At 35.5% G+C, this 24,422-nt stretch overlaps 1 protein-coding gene across 1 annotated transcript in view; it reads right to left on the bottom strand.

The window, feature by feature from the left end:
* Window positions 1-22,304, bottom strand: part of LOC110028201 (exonuclease mut-7 homolog) — a 47,457-nt gene extending 25,153 nt beyond the window's left edge. Inside the window, exons 1-2 of the mRNA XM_020729954.1 lie at window positions 21,722-22,304; window positions 8,937-9,068 (exon numbers count right to left, since the gene is read on the bottom strand). Of these exons, the coding sequence (XP_020585613.1) occupies window positions 8,937-9,068; window positions 21,722-22,168 (579 nt within the window). The 5' untranslated portion in view covers window positions 22,169-22,304. The remainder of the gene's footprint in view (window positions 1-8,936; window positions 9,069-21,721) is intronic.
* Between the last annotated feature and the right edge of the window lie 2,118 nt (window positions 22,305-24,422).

Genomic DNA, 24,422 nt, shown 5'->3' with positions numbered 1-24,422 from the left:
ATATATATATATATATATATATATATATACTAAAAAAGCTCAAGGGCAATTATATTAAAGAGAAAATGGTACAAATATTTTGTATGAGTGGGCTGAAATAGGCACCCAACCCACACGGTACAACACACACAAAAAGAGAAAAGAAAATTAAAAACCCAGAAGATGATGGTACATATAAGATCAATCGGGTCGGCCTAATTTAGTTCTGCCTCTAGTTCTCGAAAGGAAACCAGCTAACAAATTGGTGAGATGCGTACCATTGCCCGAAGTAACCAAAGTATCATCCATTAGATTCCTTAGCTCAAGTAGATATTCATTCTTTCTTCTTCCTTATGGAAGTGTAGACCTGTCATTCCTCATCCGAAGATTGTTGCTCATTCGGATGAGGTTATAATGCTGCAGTGGAAAGATTGCCAACAATTGTGCCCACAAGAGGTTCAAATGTATGTGAGGTAAGAGTTGTCGCCTCTACCCCCGATATTTCCTGAAGATGGGGAGCTACAAGGTTCTCTTGATTATCAATCTGTGTAGGTAGAGGTCCTTCAGAACTGTTTTCAATAGGGTTTGACAGTGTAGGTTGCTCGGCACAGCCATCCAGCTTTTCATCGATCGCATAAACAGTATTTTCAGGGGGAAGGTCCACCAACGCAATAGAATCAGACACTAAATCCTGTCCTAAGGTAGTTTTCTCTCCATGTGAAATAGATATATCCTTAGATTCATCCTCATTCGATTGATCTTTAGATTTTAAATTAGGATAAAGCTTATGACATTTATCAAGGGTACTTACAATGAGAACAATAATGAGGTTTAAGCCCTATGAAAATTTGTTGCCAGTATCCATTATGAGTTGTGCCCAACCAGCCTTTAGTAATATCAGGTAAAGTAATATATTTTTTCACAAGTATTCTGGCTACAGAAGATCTAATAAGATTGAAAGTTCGTAGATCTAGCTTCATAGGGTCCCCAAGTATGGCACCAACAGAATAAAGAACTTGATGATGAAAAAAGTGAAGCTTCAGAACATGTAGAGTAAACCATACCGGTACAGTAGAAGGTTCACGAGTAGGGTCAAAATTCGAAGACTACTTTAGTAGCTTCATTGGTTTACCAGCAATGTTAAGATATTTTTTGGAGAAAATCCGAGTGTAGTCTTCAGACACAGTTAACTGAATCGATATATGTCTCTCATCCATGAGTCATACCTTCCACTTTCCTGCTAATCTGAGATCATCAAAACTTTTCCTGGTATCTTCCATAGGTGAGTGTCCCCACTAAAAATTTCTAATAAGAGCAAATTTGAATTTGTCAATTAGGGTTGAAATTTCTAACTCAGATAAAAAATGTGTTGACTTCTTATTTTTTCTGCTTGCATTATTAATAAAGAGGCAGTCACATGTACCATCACGATACTCCTTATAACTTGAGGAAAAGACAATTGTCATCTCCCCCAAAGGATTACTCACCCCGTTGGCAAAGTAGGTTTTGTCAGGTTCCACTGAAGAAGAAAGAAGTTCCACACAGCAAGGAGAAGCCCTGCCAAGTCGGGCAGAGGGCAAAAACGACAAGTCGAAGAGGTCAGGGCAAAGCTGCACAGAAGATACAAACTGCAGATGTCGAAATCACGGCAGTCTCAGAAGACAAGAAGAAGGAGACAACGAAACCACAGAAGCTTGAAGACGCCGAAGCCCTTCGTTGTTGGGCGCGGAGGAGACGACAATCGTAGAGGAGATTAACGAGCGCAAACTCCTTCATCGTCGAGTACGAGAACTTCGTCGTTGTCGAGCACGGATTGAAAGCTGAAGGATTCAAACCAGGGTATCGCCCAATCAGAGCAGCCCACCACCGACGCCATTGTGTACACACACACACACACACACACACACACACACATACATATATACATATACTTATATATTTACATTTATATATGTATATACATACACATATATACATACACATATGCATACACATGTATATACACACACATATATGCATATGTATAGAGATATGGACGTACACATTTATGTATATGTAAATGAATATGTATAGAGATATTTACATAGAGGTGTGTGTGTCTATGCTGGCTGAGCATTCCAGCCCTATGTTTTGGAAGTCTTCACTTTGTTTCTAACCTATCTATTGCACGTTCAAGCATTGAAGTAGGTTATTTTCAAAATCAATCAATGAATAACTATTCATCTTGCATTAAAACCATATGGTAATAGAGCACTTGTGCTTGTCCATAAGTTTTCCTCTTTTCTAATATAAACGAGAAGCTTGTGTCTGTCTCACAATAAGAGTAGCTATTTGTCTGTGCCTGTCTCACAGTGAGTGCATCTCAATCTGTTCCGCTCACAGTCATTAGTATCACTAGAAAGTCGTAGCGATCACTACTTTCTTAAGTCTTCTCGTAAACCCTTACTCTATTCTACTTCAGTCTCTCTCTTCCTTTAATAACAAATCTAATGCTCTTGCTAAGCTAGTCTAGGAGTTACCAAGTTATAATGGGGACCCCGACAGTGGTGATCTAAGATAGTAAGATAGGAGGGTCCTATCACCGGCATATTTTGATTCCTTAAAGGCTACACCTTCAGGCGCCAAAGAGATAGTTCTTGTAACTTTTGATGAGTTATATGCCGCGTCAAGCCATTATTATATAGTTGACAAAACGGAAACTCCCCGATGATCGCTCTCTCCTTGTTCAAATTAAAAAAAAAACTTTCGATTACCATAATGAATGATACGTTATATCGATGCTAATTTGAGTAGATGCGGTTGCATTGTATTAGGAGTAATGAAGCCCAAAATGACTAAAGTTCATAAAGCCATATGTGGGCCCCACCAGTCGACTCCAAAAATGAAAATAAAAAATAAGAGGCTTTGATATTATTGTCCTTCGATGACGGCTGATTGTGTGGAATATGTCAAGAGATGTCATCAATGTCAAAGTGTTAGCCACATACTTCATCGGGCCCCAAATGCATTGCATCCCACAATTGTATCATGGTCGATTAAGGCCTAGAAAACTGACATCATAGGGCTTATTGTCCCTCCGTCCTCTAAAGAACACAAATTAATTCTTGCAACTACCAGCAAAAGTCGTCCCTTCAAGAGATGTAAAGTCTGACAAGGTGTTGCGCTTTCTTAGAAAAAAAATCATATATCGATTTGATGTGCCATGTTAAATCATATCTGATAACGGGTTGGCTTTTAAGAATACCAAAATCAATAGTTTTGCTCAACACCATCAAATTAATTGGCGTTATTCCACTAATCCAAGAGCAAACAGCTTGGTCAAAGCTTTTAATAAGACTTTGATAAGCCTTATTAAGCAAATCCTTCAAGAGTAGTGTGACAAACTCAGAAATTTTGTTAACTTGTCGTACTCAATATCATACACCCACTTGTTCTACTCCGTACACGTTAACCTTTGGGTCCGAAGCAGACCTTCCATTGGAACTAGAGCTGTCATTGTTGTGGGTTATCTTGATAATAATATTAACATCGATCAAAATATCTAATTTAGGTTAGAGAAGTTGGATAACCAAGATGGACTTAAGTTACAAGCCCAACATAACCTAGAACTATATCGTGCCCAAATGGCTAAAGCCCATGATAAGTTGGTAAGGCGAAGAGCTTTCACGGTTGAACACATGGTACTGGTTCTACGCGGCCCCATGCTGACTCACTGTCATAGGCATGGGAAATTTGAGCCGACTTGGGAAGGACCTTTTGTGATTTAAAAAGTCTCCGAAGAAAGAACTTATTTGCTGATTGATGCAGATGGATCTCATCCAATTCCCCTATAAATGGGAGAAATTTTTTAAAATATGATACTTGGGCATATTTTATAATTGATATATAAATGTTGTTATATAAAGCTTTGATGTACTTTATAACTTATTTTAATTAATATGACATGTTTTGATAGAGTTCATTTATGTGTGAGCATTATACAGTGATTGTTTATGTTTGCTAAGAAATCATTTAATAAAATTCATGATTAATACTTGATAATTATGAGAGAAGTCATGTACTTTTCTTAACATGTTTTTCGGTAACATAATTACACAAGGTCCTAATCAATAATATTCCACTAATGGTAAATGAACGTGATTGATATCCTCAAGCAGATATACTTTAGTTTAGCGTGAAACTAAAAATCCTATGGTTAGACGACCTCACTTATCTTAACATGTTTTTCGGTAATGTAATTACACAGGGTCCTAATCAACAATATTCCACTAATGGTAAATGAACGTGGTTGATATCCTCAAGCAGATATACTTGAGTTTAGTGTGAAACTAAAAATCCTATTGTTAGACGACCTCGCTTATCTAACATCTTTGATACATCGATTGATTAGGCCAATTTTAATTACTTTGTTAAAAATATTACATGGTTAGATCAACTCATTCGATATTTTGGTTGACTATGGCAATTTTAATTGTGTTTTCAAAAGCATCATATAGTTAGACCACCTTCTTTATCAAACTTCTTTGATGTTATGATTGACTAGGTCAATTTTAATTGCCTTGTCAAAAGTAATCAATGGTTAAATCACCTCGTTTATCAAACCTCTTTGATATTTTGACTGACTAAATCAATTCTGACTTGTCAAAAGGATCCTTAGCTAGACCGCCAACCTGTATTTAGTCAAGGCAACTTGATCATCTAGCTTCTTGACTAATATATGACACTTTAAACAAATAGAATCACCTTGATTACCTAGTCAGTTCTTGTTGAAGAACATGTTGAGTCAATCAAACCACCATGCTCATCTAACTGATCCATGTTTAGTCGAGACACCTTGATCACGTAGTTTCTTAACTAGTTTATGGTGTTTTGATCAATAGAACTACCTCGACAATCTTTCTTGAAAGCATCACATTGTCTAGACCACCACGATTATCTAGCCAATTATGATTTTGTCAGAATACCGTGATTACCTCACGACTTGATTAAATTAAAATGCTTTACTCGGTATGAATCACCTTGACTACCTCGGTAATTATTGGTAAAGCATCTTATATATTGCTAGACCACATCGCTTATCTAGCAAAGAATTTAGTCATAATACCTCGATCACTTAGCAATCTGATTAAATTTTGGTGCTTCACTCAACAAGAATCATTTTGATTCTCTAGTCAATTTGTCTTGAGAAAACATCTTAGATGGTTGAGATTACTATGTTAAACTAACATTCTCATTATCTAAACCACCAGATTGTCTAGTAAACTGTTATTCAGTCAGGACACCTCGATCACCAAACTCACTTGGTTGATTTATAGTGCTTAATTTTGATGGGATTACTTCGACCACCTAGTTAATTCTTGTTAAGTTTTGATGGGTTACCTCAATTGCCTACCTGATTCCTATCGAAAGATGCACCTTGTATGGCTAGTTTGTCTCAATTAACTAGGCAATTTCTCAACCATAATACCTAGATGACCTAGCTAACCTCAGTTCAATTGAAAATGGTCTACTTCCAACAAATGCGTTGTGCTTTAGTGACACGATACACTTGTTGGGGTCTATTGTTAGCATCAATTTTTAATATTGCACATGTGAGATGTTCATTTGAATGATATGGAATTATATTTCACTCATATATAGCTTCTCATAGTCCAAGGGATCAATAAAAACCCTTCCACGCACGTTTCACCAAAAATCAGGGTTTGACTTGGCGCCCCCTACTAGAGGTTGGCGTAGCGTAGCTCCCCAGCGCTAGGGTCTGGCACCCTAGTGCCCGTGTCTGGCGTCTCAGAGCTAAGGACTACCACCCAGGTGTCAGAAATCAGGGAGGGTGGTGCCCGGGCGCCAGTTCTGGGCACTCTAGTGCAAGTATGCAGTTTGGTAGTTGATTTTTTGGACCATTTTAGCCAAATCAAGCAACATTAGGCCAAAATTAGTTATGGAATGGTAAAGGATGGTACAATAGAAAGTTATCTTAACCCCCCACCTCCAAGAGGACCAATTGCATGCATGTCATGTGGAATAAAACTCAATTCTATATGGACATTTAGAAGAGAGTCGTGATAAATTGAGGGTTGAACATGAAAAGGATATTGGCTCCATTCCACTTTAGTTCTCAGCATAATCGAAATATATGAAGGTTGAAACGAGGAGTGAGGTTTCTAGAGATCATTTTTAAGGAAGAGCACTTGGAGAGAGAAGGAAAGAGGAAACCCTAGCCACGTACTTCTTCCACATCTTCTTCTTCCTTATTTTCTTCTTCTTCCTTATTTTCTTCTTCTTCGACCTCCTCACTTTATCTTCTTCTTCCACTTCTTAGCTTCTTGAATTTGATAGCAAGAGGATGAGAGTTCTTGGAGTTTTTTAAGAGGAAATTATACTTCCTTGCTCAATGAGAAGCTTGGACAAGCAAAGAGAACACTACAACAAACATCACAATAGTGAGACTTTCTTTCCACTGTGTTCTTTTAAAAAAAAAACTTCTAAGTTGATGTTACAATTATAGGATATGTTGATGTCAGAGAAATTAATAGGTTATGAGACCTTTTTCTTGGCTCCCCTAAACCATGAGTCTTTTTCAAAAGCCTCTCTTAATCGATTTTTATCAAAGTTCCAATAATCCTGTATTTGTTGTGATGGTTCCATCATTTTGCTAGTATGATGGAGCCTTTGAGCCTAAGGAATAGAAAAAAACCTGTATTTTTAATTCTCTAGGTCATGAGAGTTTTCTTCATGAAAACTCCTCATGCTTAAGTCATACAATTGGAAATGGGCATGATATTATCTTACATAATAATGTGTTGATACACCTAATCACCATTAAAACCCAACCCATGAGAGGTCGCCTAGATAGTTTGATTTGCCATCAAGTAGATCTAGGGTTTAACATTGAAGTGAGCATGTGTACATCTTTATATACATGTATAATTTTAAAAGTATTATATAAAAAGTACATTTTTGTAGCGTGCTTACGATAGTATTAAACATGTGAGAAAATGTGTTTTTACATATTGTTTGTGATTTGATATTAAGCATGTATAAAAATATTTTTTTTGCTCACGATTCACATTAAGCATATAATGTTATCAATTTTAAATGTAAGATCAAAATTAACCGTTCACTTTGACAATATTAAAACAAGTGGCATGCATAATTTCGATCATTTTTAAGATCATTTTCTAAAGCATCAGAATTTTCACAATGTAGGCCTCCAATCACATGAAAAGATGATTGTAAATCAATGTGCTAAAACTATTAAATGAGAGAATCAAATATGGCATATTGATAATATATTACATGTATTGGATGGTTTTGATTAGTGAAATATATTGGTAAAAATAATCTTTTGAAAGGTTTTTTATGTCATGAAATTATCCTTATATTTTTTACGTGCATGATAATGATTAAATCATCATGGAAATTGATGAAAGTCAATTGACACGTAATTCTTGTCTCTTATATCACCGTAAATAGTGGGATAATGAGTTCAAAATTACATAACAGGGTAAGGTGTAGAAATATGTTTGTAAAGACTAGTCACTTCGCCACTTGAGTGCTTTGTGCTTTACAAACAAACTGCTCACTTTTCAGCAAAAACATTCATTATTTTTTCAATTTCCCCCAAAAAAAATCACTTCATTCTAGTTTTTTTAAAAGCATGGTTCACACGCAAAGTGAAGCGAAGCGCGTGACACCCGCTTCGCTTTATTATTGTTCGGTATTTGCGAACGTGAAGTGCGCACATAACGTGTGAAGTGCGCTTTGAAGCACTGAAGCAAGTCATTCTAATTCACAATTTAGCGAGAGGAAATAAAAGATTCATCTAGTGTTTGAGAAGCGCATAGAGCAGATAGTCTAGTGTTCGAAAGTTTGAAGCGAACAAATTGTCGAGCATCTTCTTCAACTTCGGTCTAGAGTTTGAAGCGTGCTTGGAACGTTGTTGTCTTCCTCCAACTTTGGCCAAGAGTTTGAAGCATGCTTGGAAAACTATGGTCTACCTTCCAGCTTTGGCATAGGCCTTCAATCGTAAGAGGAAGACGCCAATAGCGGTTAGGGTTTGATAGGGTCTCCTTCAACCTTCGACCAAACATAATGAGACAATGAGATTTGTTGAGCCCGTGGGGGGAGAGCCTTCAACCTACAACCGAGATGCCAAGCTTGCCAAACTTGGGGGGAGAGCCTTTGGCCTTCAACCAAGTAAGATGTTCGACAAAACAGCTTGATCAATCCCGTAAGCAGTAGCCCAAAATATCTTATCTTAATTACTTTTAGGAAGTTTTACATACATGTCACTCAATTCTGGCAAGCATGATCATAGTTTGGGTGAGTACGAGTGAAATGGTGTCGAAGCCGATTTATAAGACAAAGACTAATGCACTTATTCTCTTAGTTTTTAGTATCAGTCATGTATTTACATCGCGTTGTTTTTTGCCCTTTGATAACACTATTTCGTTCAGCTTTCGACAACATGGATAGAACATTTTTATTTAGTTGCACATAAGTAGATATTTTAAAGTTTGATACACACTTTTTCACGGTTGTAAAAGCCATATATAATCCAAATTCAAGAATAAAATGCTATTTAACACTTTAATATCACACATTGGCAAGGATTAAAAGCTTCCAATTGCTTTTTTTCTATGAAACAAATCACCAGGCAAGGATCTGAATACGTTGCGCATCATCTTCAGTGTTGTGGAACCAAAATATAAATTTAAATTTTGAGAAAAAAACATTAAAAAGCATATAGAATCCCATATATATGTGTTGCGCATCCAAGTTGGTGTTGTCATATGCATACATTATTCTCCCTGTGCTTACAAAAGACGGAGAGTTTGCGCGCATGCGTATGCAGAAAACTGAGCAGTACTAACTAACAAAATAACTAAAGAAAACACATCTATAGGCAAGTTAAAGGAAACATTAGCCAAATATTACAGCTTACGCAAGAGCGGAACCTTAGATAGAGAGATGCTTAGTATTTCCCAACAAATAGTAGCCAAGCTTATGGTATCCTTCGGAAACTTTTTACCCCCGTTCAGCTGCTTCAAATGATAGTACATGCTAGTGATATCAATAAATGGTTCAATCTGTTCCACCAATATGCAAATACATTAAAGATTATATCAAGCAAAAATTACAAAGATATTAAAATATTCAAACTTACTATAAGGAAAAAATCCCACGCAATGAGATATCGGCATTAGAGTTTCAACATTGAAAATCTTATGAATGTTTCATATATGATATTAGAAACAATGTTTTGAAAGCAAGGAAAGATTTCGTTAATAACATATCCAGTATCAAAATAAAAATGATATTTTGAACAAAAATCATGATAATGCCATTATATATTGGATGTTTTAAATAAAGCATGGTACTTCCCCGAAATTAAAAAAAAAATTCAAAAGGTGGTTAGCTTTATAAGCAAGTCAAAGAATAAAAACGAGAATAATGAGGTACAATAAATATGAAAGGAATTAACCATTCTGAAATGATTGATGCTATTTCTCCAATATTCTCGAATATTCTATATAGTTTTATGTAGAAGATTCTAAGATATTTGAATTAAATGAAAATACTCAAAAATATTTAAAAAGGAAGAACCTACAGTGTTTTTCTAGACAAAATTGTAAAAATTTAGAAGATTCTAGATTTAGTCTCTCATGCCTATAAATAGGCATAACTTTGTGTAGATTTGGGAATGATATTATTGAGCAGCAAAAAAAAAGTATAAATACATGATACAAGGGTTATAGAAAATTAAAGATCTAATACCAAAATCTTTTCTAATAACACTCAAAAGATAAAAAGGAAAGGCATGAACTCGGAAACACATATAAAAGGAAATAACATGAAAGGTAACAAAATCAATAGAAATAATTTCTAATAAAATAGTTTATAATATTCCCCCTCAAGTTGAAGCATAGATGTCAATCATGCTCAACTTGGATCTGAAGTTGTCAAATAACACCGAGGAAGATTCTTTCTGAGGATATCTGTGAGTTGACCACTGGATGAGACAAATAGAACACAAATCTCCTTGGAATCGAGCTTCTCCTAATGAAGTGATGGACAATCTCTACATGTTTGGTGTGATCATGTTGAACTAGATTATGAGCAATGTTAATTGTGGTTTTATTATCATAAAACAGTTGTAGAAGAGCATAAATCGGTATACATAATTCTTAGAGCATGATGCGTAACCAGAACGCTTCACAAATTCCATAACATAGAACAAAAGTCAGCTTCTGATCCGCTTTGGGCAACCACCGACTATTTCTTGCACTTCCAGGTGACAAGGTTTCCCCACACGAATGAGCAATACCCAAAGGTAGATCACCTATCATGAACGAACCCAACCCAATATCATGCGTATAAACTACAATAGAACAAGAGATGTGGCGCGAGAATAACAAACCTAAGCCCGTGTGCCTTTCAAGTAATGGAGAATCTAGTGGACGATTGTGAGATAGTGCTCATAAGGGTCATGCATGAACTGACTTACAATATTTTCCGCGTAGCAAATATTGGGGCACATATAGGAGAGATAAATGAGTTTCCCCTCAAAGTGTTGGTGGTGTGTCTTGTTTACAGAAACAATATTCGGAACATCAGTCAATTTCTCATTGGAATCCATTGGAACAACCATTGGTTTGCAAAGTAGAACGTTGGTCTCTATCAATATGCCCATCACATACTTGCGTCGGGAAAAGCAAATGCCCCAAGAGGATCAGGGAACATCCAAGCCTAAGAAGTATCGAAGAGACCCCAAGTCCTTCAATTCAAAAGATGCGGCAAAGATGCCTTTAAGAGATTCTAAAGTTGGTAGATCATTATCTATGAGCACAATATCATCGACATAGATGATAAAGATGGCAATTTGGCCCTAGTGGAATGTCCAAAGAAGAGAGTATGATTAGATTGGGCCTGAGAGAATGCATGGCCCAATACCACAAGCGTGAAGTTGTCGAACCAGGCCCAAGGGGATTGCTTCAGTCCGCAGAAGTCCTTCAATTCAAAAGATAAAGCAAAGATGCCTTTAAGAGATTCCAAAGCTAGTTGATCATTGTATATGAGCACAATATCATCGACATAGACGATAAGGATGGCAATTTGGCCCTAGTGGAATGTCGAAAGAAGAGAGTATGATTAGATTGGGCCTGAGAGAACGCATGGCCCAATACCACATGCGTGAACTTGTTGAACCAAGCCCAACCGGATTGCTTCAGTCCGTAGAGGGACTTACAAAGTTGACACACTTGTCCCCGAGAAAAAGTAGACTGAAAGCCTAGAAGAAGAGACATGTGCCCCTCTTCTGTAAGATTTTCATTAGGGAAGGCATTCTTGACATCTAGTTGGAGTAAGGGTCAATCCAAATTCACAGCTAGGGATAACAGGACCCGAATGGTGTTCAATTTCGCAACCGGAGCAAACAGCTCCTCATAGGCAACTATGTGAGTTTGTGAGTAGCCTTTAGCGACCAAACGTGCTTTATTGCGTTCAAAAAATGCATCGGAGTTAAATTTGGTGTTGAAGATCCACCAGCAACCAACCCTTTCTTTCCCCAAGGAATATCAACACCATCCCACATATGATTTCGCCAAAGAGCATTCACCTCATCCATTACTGCAGCCTTCTAAGAAGAGTCCGACAATGCCACCTCAATAGTGAATGAAAGACGATGATCTGTCAAAGAAGTGACAAATGCCTTGCAGGTCAACGAAAAGTTGTGGAACAAGGCATATTTTACCATGGAAGAAAGAGAGTAAGCCTGATTATATACCTCAAGGGTAGAACTCATCTCCTTAATTGAAGTAGGAGTAATCTCTTTAAGTATATTGTCGTGGATGTCGGTCGGGGCGGATTCCATGTCCTACAATGAGACAGCAGGCTCAAGGGTAGGGGTATTGAGACAGGTCTCAACCGAGGGTTTGATGCACCAAGTATAGACACAAAGAGTGAGTGGAGTAGATGTTGGTCTTGAAGATGATGGATCTAGTGAGACAGATGGTTTATCCGGAGCAGTGGTTGAACGAGTAGGTGGCATCTCCAACAGAGTCGGGAAAGGAGCAGTGTTCAAAAAATCTAACTCCCTTGCACTTGAGTCAGTGTTGGGGAAGTAAGGAATACTTTCAAAGAAGGAGATATCGTCACTCATATAGAATTTATTTGTGATAAGATCGAGGCACCGAAAGCCCTTTTGAGTGGTAGAATATCCCAAGAAGATATTGTTAATTGACTGGGGATCAAGTTTACTACGAGTTGGGGCAATGTTTCAAAAAATGTCGTGCACCCAAATAATTTGAGGTCTAAAGTAGAGAAGAACCAATTTGTAGGAAAACGGGACCTCAAGACTGATGATGGGGTCCAAAATTTGTGAATTTTTGTGGGGACTCTATTGATGAGATATGTGGCGGTAAGTAAGGCATCATTCCAAAATTGTTTCGGGACATTCAATTGAAACATAATAAAATGAGCAATTTTAAGGTGTCTATTTTTCCGCTCAGCAATCTCATTTTGTTTAGGAGTATTCGTATAAGTGTTGTGATAGAGGACGCACTTACTTACCAAGAAAATCCCTAATATAGAGTTAAAAAATTCACTGTCATTGTCAGTCTGAAGGACTTGAATTGATGTTTTGGATTGAATCAAAATGAAAGAATGAAAATTTTTATAGGTGACAACAGCTTCAAATTTGTTTATTAAGATATAAACCCACATCATTCGAGTGTGATTATTAATTTGGGTAAGTAACCACCTCTTATTGGTGTAGCTAGGCGTTTGAGAAGTGATAGAGGCGAGGAATATACCTCGAATAACTTTAACAAGTTTTGTGAAAAAGAGGCGTTGAATGGAAACTCACAATTGGATATGCGCCAAAACAAATTGGAGGTTTTGAAAAAAAGAACATAACTATAATAGAGACAGCAAGAACAATGTTGATGAATATGGGTCTTCCAAAAAGTTTTTAGACAGAAGTTGTATATATTGCAGTCTATTTACTAAATAGATGTCCCACTAAAGCGGCAAAAGACAAGATACCAATTGAAGCTTGGAATGGAAGAAAGCATCCACAAAGCATTTAAGAATTTTTGGCTGTGTTGGTTACGTTCACGTTCCATAAGAAAAAGGAGTAAAATAGATGAAAAGAAAGAAAAAAGAATTTTATTAGGCTAAAGTGCTCAATCTAAAGAATATCGAGTCTATAACTTAAGAAAAAAGAAGCTTATCATTAGCCGAGATTTGAAATTTGATGAAGATGTTGCATACAATTTGAAGACAAAAAATGTTGAAAGGAGTATCAACATAGCACCAATAACATGTCAGTAAGTTGAAGAAGTCAATAATCAATCAGGATCATCAGCTCAAACACCTATACAACAGCCAGATCAAAATGCAGATTTATCTCCAGAATCACTATCCAGAAGAATAAAATCTCTAGTAGAAATCTATGAGCATTGTAACTGAACAATCATGGAGAAGCTTTGAAGAAGCATCAAAGCAAAAAGTATTGAGAAAACTTATGGAAAAAGAAATAAAGATGATCAAGAAAAATAAGACATGGGAGCTAATAGACTCTCCATAAGAAAAAGATGTAATTGGAGCAGGTGGGTTTACAAGCAAAAGCTCTGTCCTGATAAATCAATTCAAAAATATAAAGCAAAACTAGTTGTTAAGGGATACTCACAATAATTTAGAATTGACTATAATGAGACATTTGCTCCAGTTACACAACATAATACACTAAGAGCATTAGTTGCACTTGCAGCGCAAAACAAGTGGAAGATATATAAACTAAGTGTAAAATTTGTAGTTCTAAATGACTACTTAGAAGAAGAGATCTATGTTGAACAAGCTCCGGGGCTTATAGTACAGGTCAATTATAATATCTAATATATAATATGTCCATCGAAACAAAGATTAAGCATCTGAGCACAACTTTTTAAATTTCTAATATATAATTTTATTTCAATTATAATTGAATGGTGAATCGAGTTTGATGATAGTACTCTAAAGCTCAAATATTTTGCTATTAAAGTAGGACTTACATGCTTATCATCTACATATGAGCATAACTGAAAGACATAAAATCAAATTCACACAAAAATTTGTTTAATGACCTTAAAGATAAATTTCTTGATGTGTATCATGTACACAAAAAAATTCAAGGATAGAAGTTTAAGAAGAGGTTTGAAGGATGATCAAGATCCTCTACTATGTGAAGATATACCAAAAAATAACAAGTGGTTTGTAAATGAGGATAATATGGACATTCCAGCTGAGTTACAACACAAAGATCTTAGCATTAATTTTTTTGAAGAAGACGGGAACAAGAATAGCACATTCAGCAGTAAACAATAAGAGATGAAAAAAAGTATTTTTTTTTAATTTTAGTATTTAACATGGTCTTGAAAGTTAATTTTTAACTTTTTTACGATTGATCTTGTATTATTTAATAGGGAAAAGAAAGGTGACTTGAGATTGAAGAAGAAGAAAAATGGGAGAACTTATGCTCAACTAACGAAAAAGTGCAGAAAGCTACACATTATGATAATGAATTCAATGAAACTTTCTTAAGTGATGAGAGTGCTTAGGACTTTTGAACATTTTTTATAATCTTGTTTAGATCTATGATGTTATTATGTTGTATAATAGAAGTAAGAAATCTTGTATGCTAAACTTATCATATATTTTAGTTCTATATTTTATGAAATTTATCACTTTTTATGATGTTATGATAATAATGTATTTTCTTTCATATATTTATAAATTATGATGTTATTATATATTTTTACCCGTTTCTTTTAAATATGCAATTCTCATATTACAAGGCTTGCGCCACAAGGTGATCAAGTCATTAAAAAGAATGAGTGTTTTAGATAGCTCTGATCTATTGTTCAAAGTGATGGTGATATAGATGTGTTTAAATTCAAGTTGGATGGTTGAAGTAGAGGAATGTATCGGGTTTATTGTGTGATAGAAAAGTACCGCTTAGACTAATAGAAATTTTTATAAGATGGCAGTGAGACCAATAATATTTTAGGCATAGAACGTTGGCCTGTAAAAGAGAAGCATCAAATTAATTTAAATCTTGTTGAGATGAGAATACTCAAGTGGAAGAAAGGCTTTACACTAAGAGACAAAATGTGAAATAAATATATCCATGAAAGGGTGGAGTAGCTCCAATGGCAAACAAGATTATAGAGAGTCAGCTTAAATGATTTTTTCAATTAAACATTCACCGTCTAATGACCCTGTAAAGAGAGTAAATGTTTTAGATTTGACTTATGCTAAGAAAGGTAGAGGTAGATCTAAAAAGACTTAGCATGTTATATAAAAAATGAACTTAATTAAAAAAAATTAAATGAATATGTGACACTCAAAAGGACACAATGGATAAAAAGGATTCATGTAGCCGACCCCACTTAGTAGGATAAACGCTTGTTGTTATTTTTGAGGCTTACGACTCAGGCCGCTTCAAGGCTTCCATCTCGCCTCATGAATGGAAAGTGTCTCAATACACAATTGTGCAATGGAAAATATTGCTCCCTAACCTTCTAACTCTAATTATATCCGCAAATTAATCGGTTGTTGTGTGCATCCAAAACCAACTAACTATACTTTTAATTACTTTACCTTCAATAAATATCATACTAATTGTTCCTCTAATACAATATTTTCTTAATTTATTCTTCCTAATTTTTACCCATTAATCTTAATATTCTCATTATTGTTTCAAGCAACTCAACAGCGAATGATTTTTTATTGCCCAACACTCAAATCTATACAAATGTAGATCTATAAAATTTAATCATTTAAAATCTTCATAATATTTTCTTATTGTATAATTCTCTTAAGATAAGATACTTCTCTAATTGAATCACCCAGACTTAACTGTAGAAGTCTTATATTCAAGATACTTCTATCAATTACGTATCACTATATCTTCTAATCATATTAATTGCAAATTGTTAATATCAACACCATAAATTTATTTAAAGTATATTCAACCTTTGTTCGACTAATTATAAGAGTTTTATGTTTTAAATATTTTTTCCATTATTTTAATTGTTTGCTTCTTTCAGTAAATTCATTAATCAAAACTACGTTATATACAAAAAAAGAATATAACAAGGTTTTAATGGAATTGAAATTTTTTTAATGACTACAACTATTTCTAATAGTAATCAATGCTCCATCATGAATATCTTAAATAGCTTCCACATATCCTTAACAAAAAGCTTTCTTTTTTGATGTGCATCAAATCAATTTACGTGACATTTGATAATATGTCATTTCAATATTAATAAAAATCATATGATCCTTTCTCTATTCTTGATATAATTTCATCAAATGCATTAATGCAAAAATTACCGCTAGATCTTTCTAGCATTAAACCAAACTGGTTATCTAAAATTAATACAATTTTTTTAAGACTATTTTCCTTTACTCTCTTCCAAAAACACAAATCACATTAAAAACCATAAGGTTCACAGCTATCATATTGTTATTCCTATTGTAACCTTCCCAACAAATAATAACTTAAAACCTTAAAAAATATCTTGAGATATTTCACTTTCCATTTAGTTACTTATAAGCAAATAATATTAATTCACCTTCTAATGTGGCATCTACCAATTCTCATGTCTTTACATTCAAATTTCTCAAATATAATGTAACAAATCTAAACCTTATTTTAGAGCTAGTCAATCTCTTACTTAACCATAACCATAATTAGGTCTAGTTGTGATGCATCACTTGAAAGTGGCATCCTAACAAACTTAAGCTTGCTTTTTACCACAATTAAATTAAGCAATAGAAAATCAATCACGTAGGGGCTATTACTAAATCTTATTTCACACCAAAATAAAGTTTGCTCATGGAGGGCCCATGGAGCCCGAAAATCTAAATGTGACTCCTCTAAGAGAATATAATTCTAGAACAAATTTGTAATAAAACAAAACCCAGAAATTTCACCTTCATTTGTAAGAACTTTACAAACTAATTTTCAAGTTTTCCATAAGCGCAATAGCGTAGGATTAATTACCCCTCTCATTGACGAGAGAGATCTTTGGATCAAGGCTAAGGATACATTCTAAATATTTAATTTATAGTAGAAATAGTTTAATTTAAAACATCAACTTAAAGTGAATTAAGAGGGAGATAGAAAGGAAGAGGAGAAGAGGCCAAACTTAATCAAGCTTTTATAATTTACTCAAAGGATGTAAGCTACACAAACTAATTGAAGAATTCTTTTCACAGCTAACATTGTTTGTATCGTACAAGAAAACTTCGTTAACTTAGGATAATTATTTGTCTATAGGAACCATTTCAAATCAGCATAAAAAGCTTTCTATCTTATCAAGTGCATTCTAGATTTGTTCTTTAAAAAATTTATGAGTGTTTGCAATAAACACAAGTTAATATGTTGTTTTGGGACGAACCATCCAGCCAGAGGGTCCTGATTATAATCATTCCTCGGTGATGACATTTTGAGATAAAGCCACCCAATCATAGGACACGTCACATTCTTGCTAACACGAAATTTTTAAGGAATATTATATTAAACTTAACATACTATTGGCACTTTATGAACTAAAATCATCTTAAATTTATCATCCTCGTCAAACGGATGTGAGGCATGAATGGATTATTCCTTTAAGCTTAAAGTGATATATTTTACTTCAACATTTTTATACTTTCTAATGTTATTGAACTTCCGTATTTTATCAGAATTTAAGCTCAAAAATATTTGTATTAGAATTTAGACCTATTTTGATAAGAAGTTCCCCTCCAACTGAAATTTTTTTATCAATGTGGGCATTCTCAAGCTATTTTAAATTATTGAACCTTGTTTCCTAGAGCTCATCAACTCTGCCTGCATACTTGTATGATATCATATTCGAGATTTATATATGTCTTGAATTTATTTTGAAAATATATTATTTTATAGTTCATGTCTACTCCATCATGTGTAAAGGATTGGATTTAAGAGTTGAAACTCATGACTAAGCCTTATAGACACAATATTAAGAGTTTACGTTTTGAAAAGAAAGTTTCTCTTAAAAGGTTTGGAAAGCCAAATGTGAATGGAAGACAAAATTCTAACAAACTTTGGGTTTAAATGTTCGATTCTCAGTCCATGGTTATGAGTTTGTTGTATTAGACCAAAAATAAAAATTTTTAAAATCATTTTTAATACAATTTATGTTGGCTCTAATACTCATAATATAGAAGATCGGGCTTGTAAAAGGTGACTTATGACCCTCTTTTATAAGATGGCTTACTTGAGAGCATGCATATGGCTTATTCATGAGTTTGAACTTTTGAAAGAGAATTTGTGAAGTTTGAAACAATTATACATCTTTTAGACCAACGGCATGCTTCTTGATGCGATGTTAATTTTGAATTCATCAAATTTATCTGTTTATTATCCACAGCATTTTTTGAAGTTCAAGCATTTAGCACATTTGTCAAAGAAAATGCAAATAAATTTGCTTTCAAATTTGACATCTCACACATGCTTTTTTAAAAATTTTTACGCCCTATGACGGATAACGGTGGTTTACTTTGATTTTATTTAAAAAATATTCTCATTCATATACACATAGTTATTTGACGTGCGAAAGCCCAATGTCATAGTCGTTCACATGAATTCATCGTTGTTGAAACACAAACATGACCAAGCATTTTGAGCTCATTATTTCAGTGATTCTAACCACTTGTGTGATTAAGTTGCAGAGTTAATTTTGAAGATTATGAACTAAATCCATTATGTATTTTCAAAGTGCAAAATTTGCCTGTATGTGGCTTGTATTTTCCTCAGGTGAACAAAATTGCTCCTTCATCTCTCAAAAAGAACCCACTATAGATCATTTTCACTCTATTTTTAATTCACATAATATGTTCTTGAAAGTTCAGACTGTTTAGAGGTGTTTTTAATGGAGTCAATTAAGTTTTCGTGCTCATAAGTGAGCTTTCAATTTATCACAAACACCAAAAAATTCTTTTCAAATTAAGTTCTATCTTTAGTTCATTTGTTTCACTATATTAATTGCAACAAGTTTTCAAGTAAAAATATTCTTTTGGTCCCCATGCAATTCATTTAAGTGTCCAATTTCATTTTATTTTAAAATTTCGTATTTTTATTTTGTTATATTCATATTTAAAGTGGTTCAACATATTTATGTTTTCAATTTTTTTAATATTCATTTCAGCAATCTCCTGGCATCTCCCCAACGTTTGTGGCATCTAAGACGAGTATGGGCATACCCACCACATCAAAATAAAGACATGTATAAGTGGTGTTCAGGACACCACACCCAGATTTTTTGCCCCGCTGCGCCAAAAAAACAAGTAACAATCTTATTATTTGGACAAATATTTAGCAAATAAATTTCCCCATTGTGACAAAAAAAAATGTACGATTATTATTTTGGCAGCCAAAGTATTCTTCACCTCGGTGTGCCAAAAAAAGCATGTATGAGTCTTCTCACCGCTATATCAAGCAAGATTTGTATAATTTTAAACCTACAAAACATATACAAAGTAAAACAACATTTCATTGTTGCATCATAACAACATATTCAGGTACATAAATGTTGGCGAGAGACTTGCTATACATTATGTCTTACGCGCGTAGCTATGACAGTAATAACAAGGCGACGAAAATCAACATACAACCATTCTTTCATTCTTCTTTTTTCTTTTTTTTTTTATATTCCCTTTTTTCTTTTCTTCATTGTTTTGGTTTCTCTCTATAGAGTCAGAAAGAAAGAGAAGGAAGCGGTGAGAAATAAGCAGAATAAGAGAAGCAAAAAGAGAGGGTCGGCGGGAAACAGATAGAGATAAAGAGAAGAAAGAGATAGTGGGGGTGAGATTGAAAAAGAGAACAGGAGAGGGTAATAAAGAGAACGCGAAAGAGTAGCTAGGTCGGCATGGTAACAAGATTTGAGCAGTATTTAAACTAAATCATGCCAAATAGCCAAAGAAAAAAAATTAAACTCCTACAAAGTCTAAGCTCTAATTTCTCATATATTTTACCTTAAATCCACGATTTATTAAATCGAAGTAATGGCAGACGTAAGCTAACTCTACAAGTAACATAAACTTCAAAACTACATGTGCCTTTGGACCCGCAAAGCCTCCGCTAAGTTCTCTCCATACCCTTCCTCTTCAAACACCAGTAGGTTCTTCGATGCCTTCTCCCAACAAGCTCTCAACACAGCTTCCCCACCTCGTTCACAACTCGTAGGATTTCTCCTCCAAGCAAGCTCCCATGCGACTTCTTCACTATTTTTTTTCTTGTTGAAGGGTTATAGAATTTTGATAGGTCCAGTAGTAGAGAGGAACAAGAGGAAGTTGGGTTTGCGAGTTCGATATAGAAGAGGGAATCAACAAAGTAAGCACAAGTATTGGCCCTAGCTGTGTCAGCTTTGGAGAATCTCCTACCACAATCAAAATTTAAATTTGAATTTATTTCATCTCATTGTAGACTTAATATCAAACATCAACCTATTTCATTCAAAGCTTGGGAAGTGAACAGGATATGTTAAATTAAATTGGAAAAAAAATATCTGCATATATTCCATCTCATATTATTAGAATTACATGAAAAAAAGACACTTAATAAGACACGATGGCGAAAAAAGATTTATGTAGCCGAACACACTTAGTGGGATAAAGGCTTGTTGTTGTTGTATTCCCTCTCATTTCTTCTTAAATATCATTTCTCAAAGGAACATTTATACAGCAATTCCTTCTAGAAAATCATTTCAACAATGCAGTCACAAATATCTTCTCACAATTTATTCTTAATGGGAAGATTAGACATACGGATGGAGAACGGTTATTGAGAGAGTATATGACCGAAAAAAGTAGACATTGAGGGATGAGAGGGAGGCAAAGGATTCCAAACCCAGTGCAGAATGCTGCTTTCCTTATTCAAAAATGTTGTGCATTCCTTCCTGTTTTAGTACTTTACAATATTCATGAGAAATGAAAATATCATACATGAATGATCAACTGCCAGAGAAGTCTGTTCAATGTAGCGCACACAAAACAAAATCATCAGTGAAATATGAAATTTAACCATTTTGGTTCTAGGATATTGATTTAGACAACGCAAAAAAGAAATTCAAGTAGACCTTAAAATGGTTGGCACGAATAGAGACTTACTGAATAATGAGGAATAGCAGCTCGTCTAATTTACGGTTCATATCAAGTTAAAACTAAGCATGGCAATCACAGGAAACTATACTTCAAAAAAATTTTGAAGAGAATCTGTAAAATATAAAGTTCCAATAACGATAACCAGCATATATGATGCTACGTTGTGAAATTAGCGTAGGGATTTCGATTGCTTCAAGTTAGAAAATATGTTTTGGAAAATCATACAACTTGATAGATTCATCATTGTACTTTGAAATTATTCTCAATTTTATGCTTTACAAGCACTCCGAAATCCCCTGATAAATATAATGATTTTGATTTAAAATGAAAAATGGCGAAAAACTAACCCGTAATTTTTTTTTTTGAAACATATTTTCCATTTGTATGCTACATCGTGAGCCCTAAATTGACCTCCAAAGTAGAAGTGGCGTTACGTTTGGATTAGAAATCAGCAAAAGCGGAGATTTTTCAAGCATAGTATAAGGGCGGTGACAACAGTTAACAAGAGTTTCTGCAACCCTTAAACAAAAAAGAAACTGAGGAAGAAATCATAAAAAGGGCGCATTACCCTATCGAACCCAGAAGGGAAACCCTGAGAAGCGAAGGTGGAAGAGAGATTGACCAGATCTTGCTTGAACCTGAATCCCAACTTAAGCACACAGGGAGACACGAACATGTCCCTAAGAAGCTCCCAGATGGTCGAAAGAGGTATTGAGAGCAGATCCACAAGAAAAACCGGAGAGTTTCCCACAGAATAGACTTCCGCATCGGAAACCCCGTGACTAACCCTGCAGGCGATTTGGAGGAGTGTAACAGTCGGAAAAGTAGGCTCACCTACATAGTCTTCGGAGCTGTCGGCAATCTGCCGCGATCTGACGGGCTTCCATTCGGCGTCGAGCGCAATGATGGAGGAATGGCGGAGCGCTGACTGGAAATAGGAGAACTCGGGCGAGTATGGCGATGTGACCATGAAGATATTTAATGTTGGCCGGGATTTGGGCTTTGCAAGGTCCATTGAGTTACAGGGACTGAAAGGAATGTCGGCCGCTGCAAACGTCGCCGGCGATGTCTGGGTCTGCCTTGGTAGCGCGACGATGCATAATTAAGGGTCTGGCTGTAGCGACAATGCATAATTAAGCTGCTGTTTCTTGTTTTTTTGTGAATTTCTAGTGGATGTAACAACCAAACTTACACACATAGTATTTTATTTATGTATTAAAAATTAAACTTAACTACTAAAGGGACTTTTGAATTTTATCACTCTCGGATCCTCACTCTTCACACATCCTAACACTTAATAAGATTCTTTGTCACTCTTAAATTCTATCTCTTTCACTTTTCTCCTCTGAGCCCTAACTCTTAGGGTGTGTCTTTGAAGAAGACAATTTAAGACAACATTCTAAAAGATAGTATGGTTAACGTGGAAATTACACAATAGAAAGAGGAGCTAATTACGAAGAAGAATCTAAGTAGAAGGACTGCGCAGTGATGGAATTCAATAGAGAATTTGTGAATCAGAAGATTCAATAAGAAGTGCAGGAGCAGTGAGAGTGGATGATGGGTCAATTCGACACACTTTTGATAAGCAATCATGCAAAGAAACGATCAATCTACACTCCTAGGGGTTAAATCTCAGAAAACTCATCCTCAGAAAGTTCCCCCGAAGCACCTGTCGGCATCGATCGGACGCGTTATTAATCAGGCAATCGAGTGGAAAGGAGATTTCTCACAGTTAGCCAGCACCAAATCTACGATGATAGTTAGACATTTAGTTGATTGTGTTGAAGCATCAGTTCAGCTCACCCCTGACAGCGCCTTCACTGGACAAATCATTGAGGTTATACCGCTGACAAAATTGAGGATTCCCCATCTGGATCTTTACAAGGGAAGAAGTGACCGATCCGATCATCTGGCATCTTTCGAATCATCAGTCGGAATCCTACAAATCAACGACCCAATAAAATGTCTCCTCTTCCTCATGACACTTAAGGAATCAGCCCTTTGCTAGTTTCTTGCTATACCAGTTGGAATTATTCCAACCTTTGCTGACTTCAGAAAACTTTTTCTGGCACACTTCACCAATATACAGAAGCCAAGGAAGGAAACGCAGACTCTGTTGCAGATCAAGCAGAAAGAGAATGAAAGCTTGTGATCTTACATCACCAATTTTCATAAGGAGATGTTAGAAGTGCAAGACTTTCAACCATTAATAACTCAGAATACTATGACACAAAGGATTAGAGATGAAGTTTTAACTATGATTAGAATATGTTTGAACCAAAGTATTTTTTTTTAGATGTTGGAGATGGTCAATAGTCATATCATTGGAGAGGAATCTTTCGCAGACTCTGCCCGAGTCAAATTGGCATCAACCGACCCACGGTTGAAGGAGAGGAGGATGGGGGATGAAGGATACGGGTTGAGACACAATCAAAATCCCTCCAGTCATCAACACCACAGCAACACCCAACGACCGCGGGAGAGATGAAGCCATCAAGGTTAGTGTCTGAGTTCTAAGCAGCGACTGCCTCAGTATTATGAGCAGTTGCACGTGCATCGGGAAATGAAGGGCTTAACACCACTAAATGTTTCAATGGCTGAACTAGTAGCAGTCATACAAAATAAAGAATATTTTAGGAAAGCCTCGCCAATGAAGGCCTAAGTGGTGCTCTGAAATCCAAACAAGTACTGCGACTACCACCGGGATCATGGGAATGATATAGAGGAATGTCATCACCTTTAAAACCTGCTGGAGGAATTGGTCAAAGCCAAGAAGTTGAAGTGGTTTATTGTAGTCAACAGGAAAACACGACAGCAAGAAAAGGTCCCCCACCAAGGAATCATTGGGCAGACCGATCAAGGCAAGCAAAAGTACATGTCATCAAATTCATCCAAACTATCTTCAAGGGAGGCGGATAATCATCCTGTCGATCTAGTTTGAAGAGACATCGGTCGACTGAGATATTTTCTATTGCTTCTTATAAGTATAATCATCCTTCCATCGTTTTTACAGATGCATATCTCTCATTGAAGGGGAATCAATATAACAACGCAATCACCATTACTTCTTTGATCAATAACTACCATGTGTGTAGTATCCTAGTAGACACTGGTAATTCAAGAAACATACAGTTCACGACAGTTTTGAACAAAATTGGCCTGAAGACTGACTGGTTGATAGCACCGGCTGATCCACTATTTGGTTTCTTCGACGAGAGAAAGAAGCTTCATATGTCATCGCTCTAGGCATCTCATGGGGTGAGCATGAG

This window comes from Phalaenopsis equestris, unplaced genomic scaffold (genome assembly GCF_001263595.1).
Source record: "Phalaenopsis equestris unplaced genomic scaffold, ASM126359v1 Scaffold000504, whole genome shotgun sequence".
In the NCBI taxonomy this organism is placed as follows: Eukaryota; Viridiplantae; Streptophyta; class Magnoliopsida; order Asparagales; family Orchidaceae; genus Phalaenopsis; species Phalaenopsis equestris.
The sequence above is the reverse complement of the archived record's forward strand: the minus strand, read 5'-3'. Positions and strand labels throughout refer to the sequence as shown.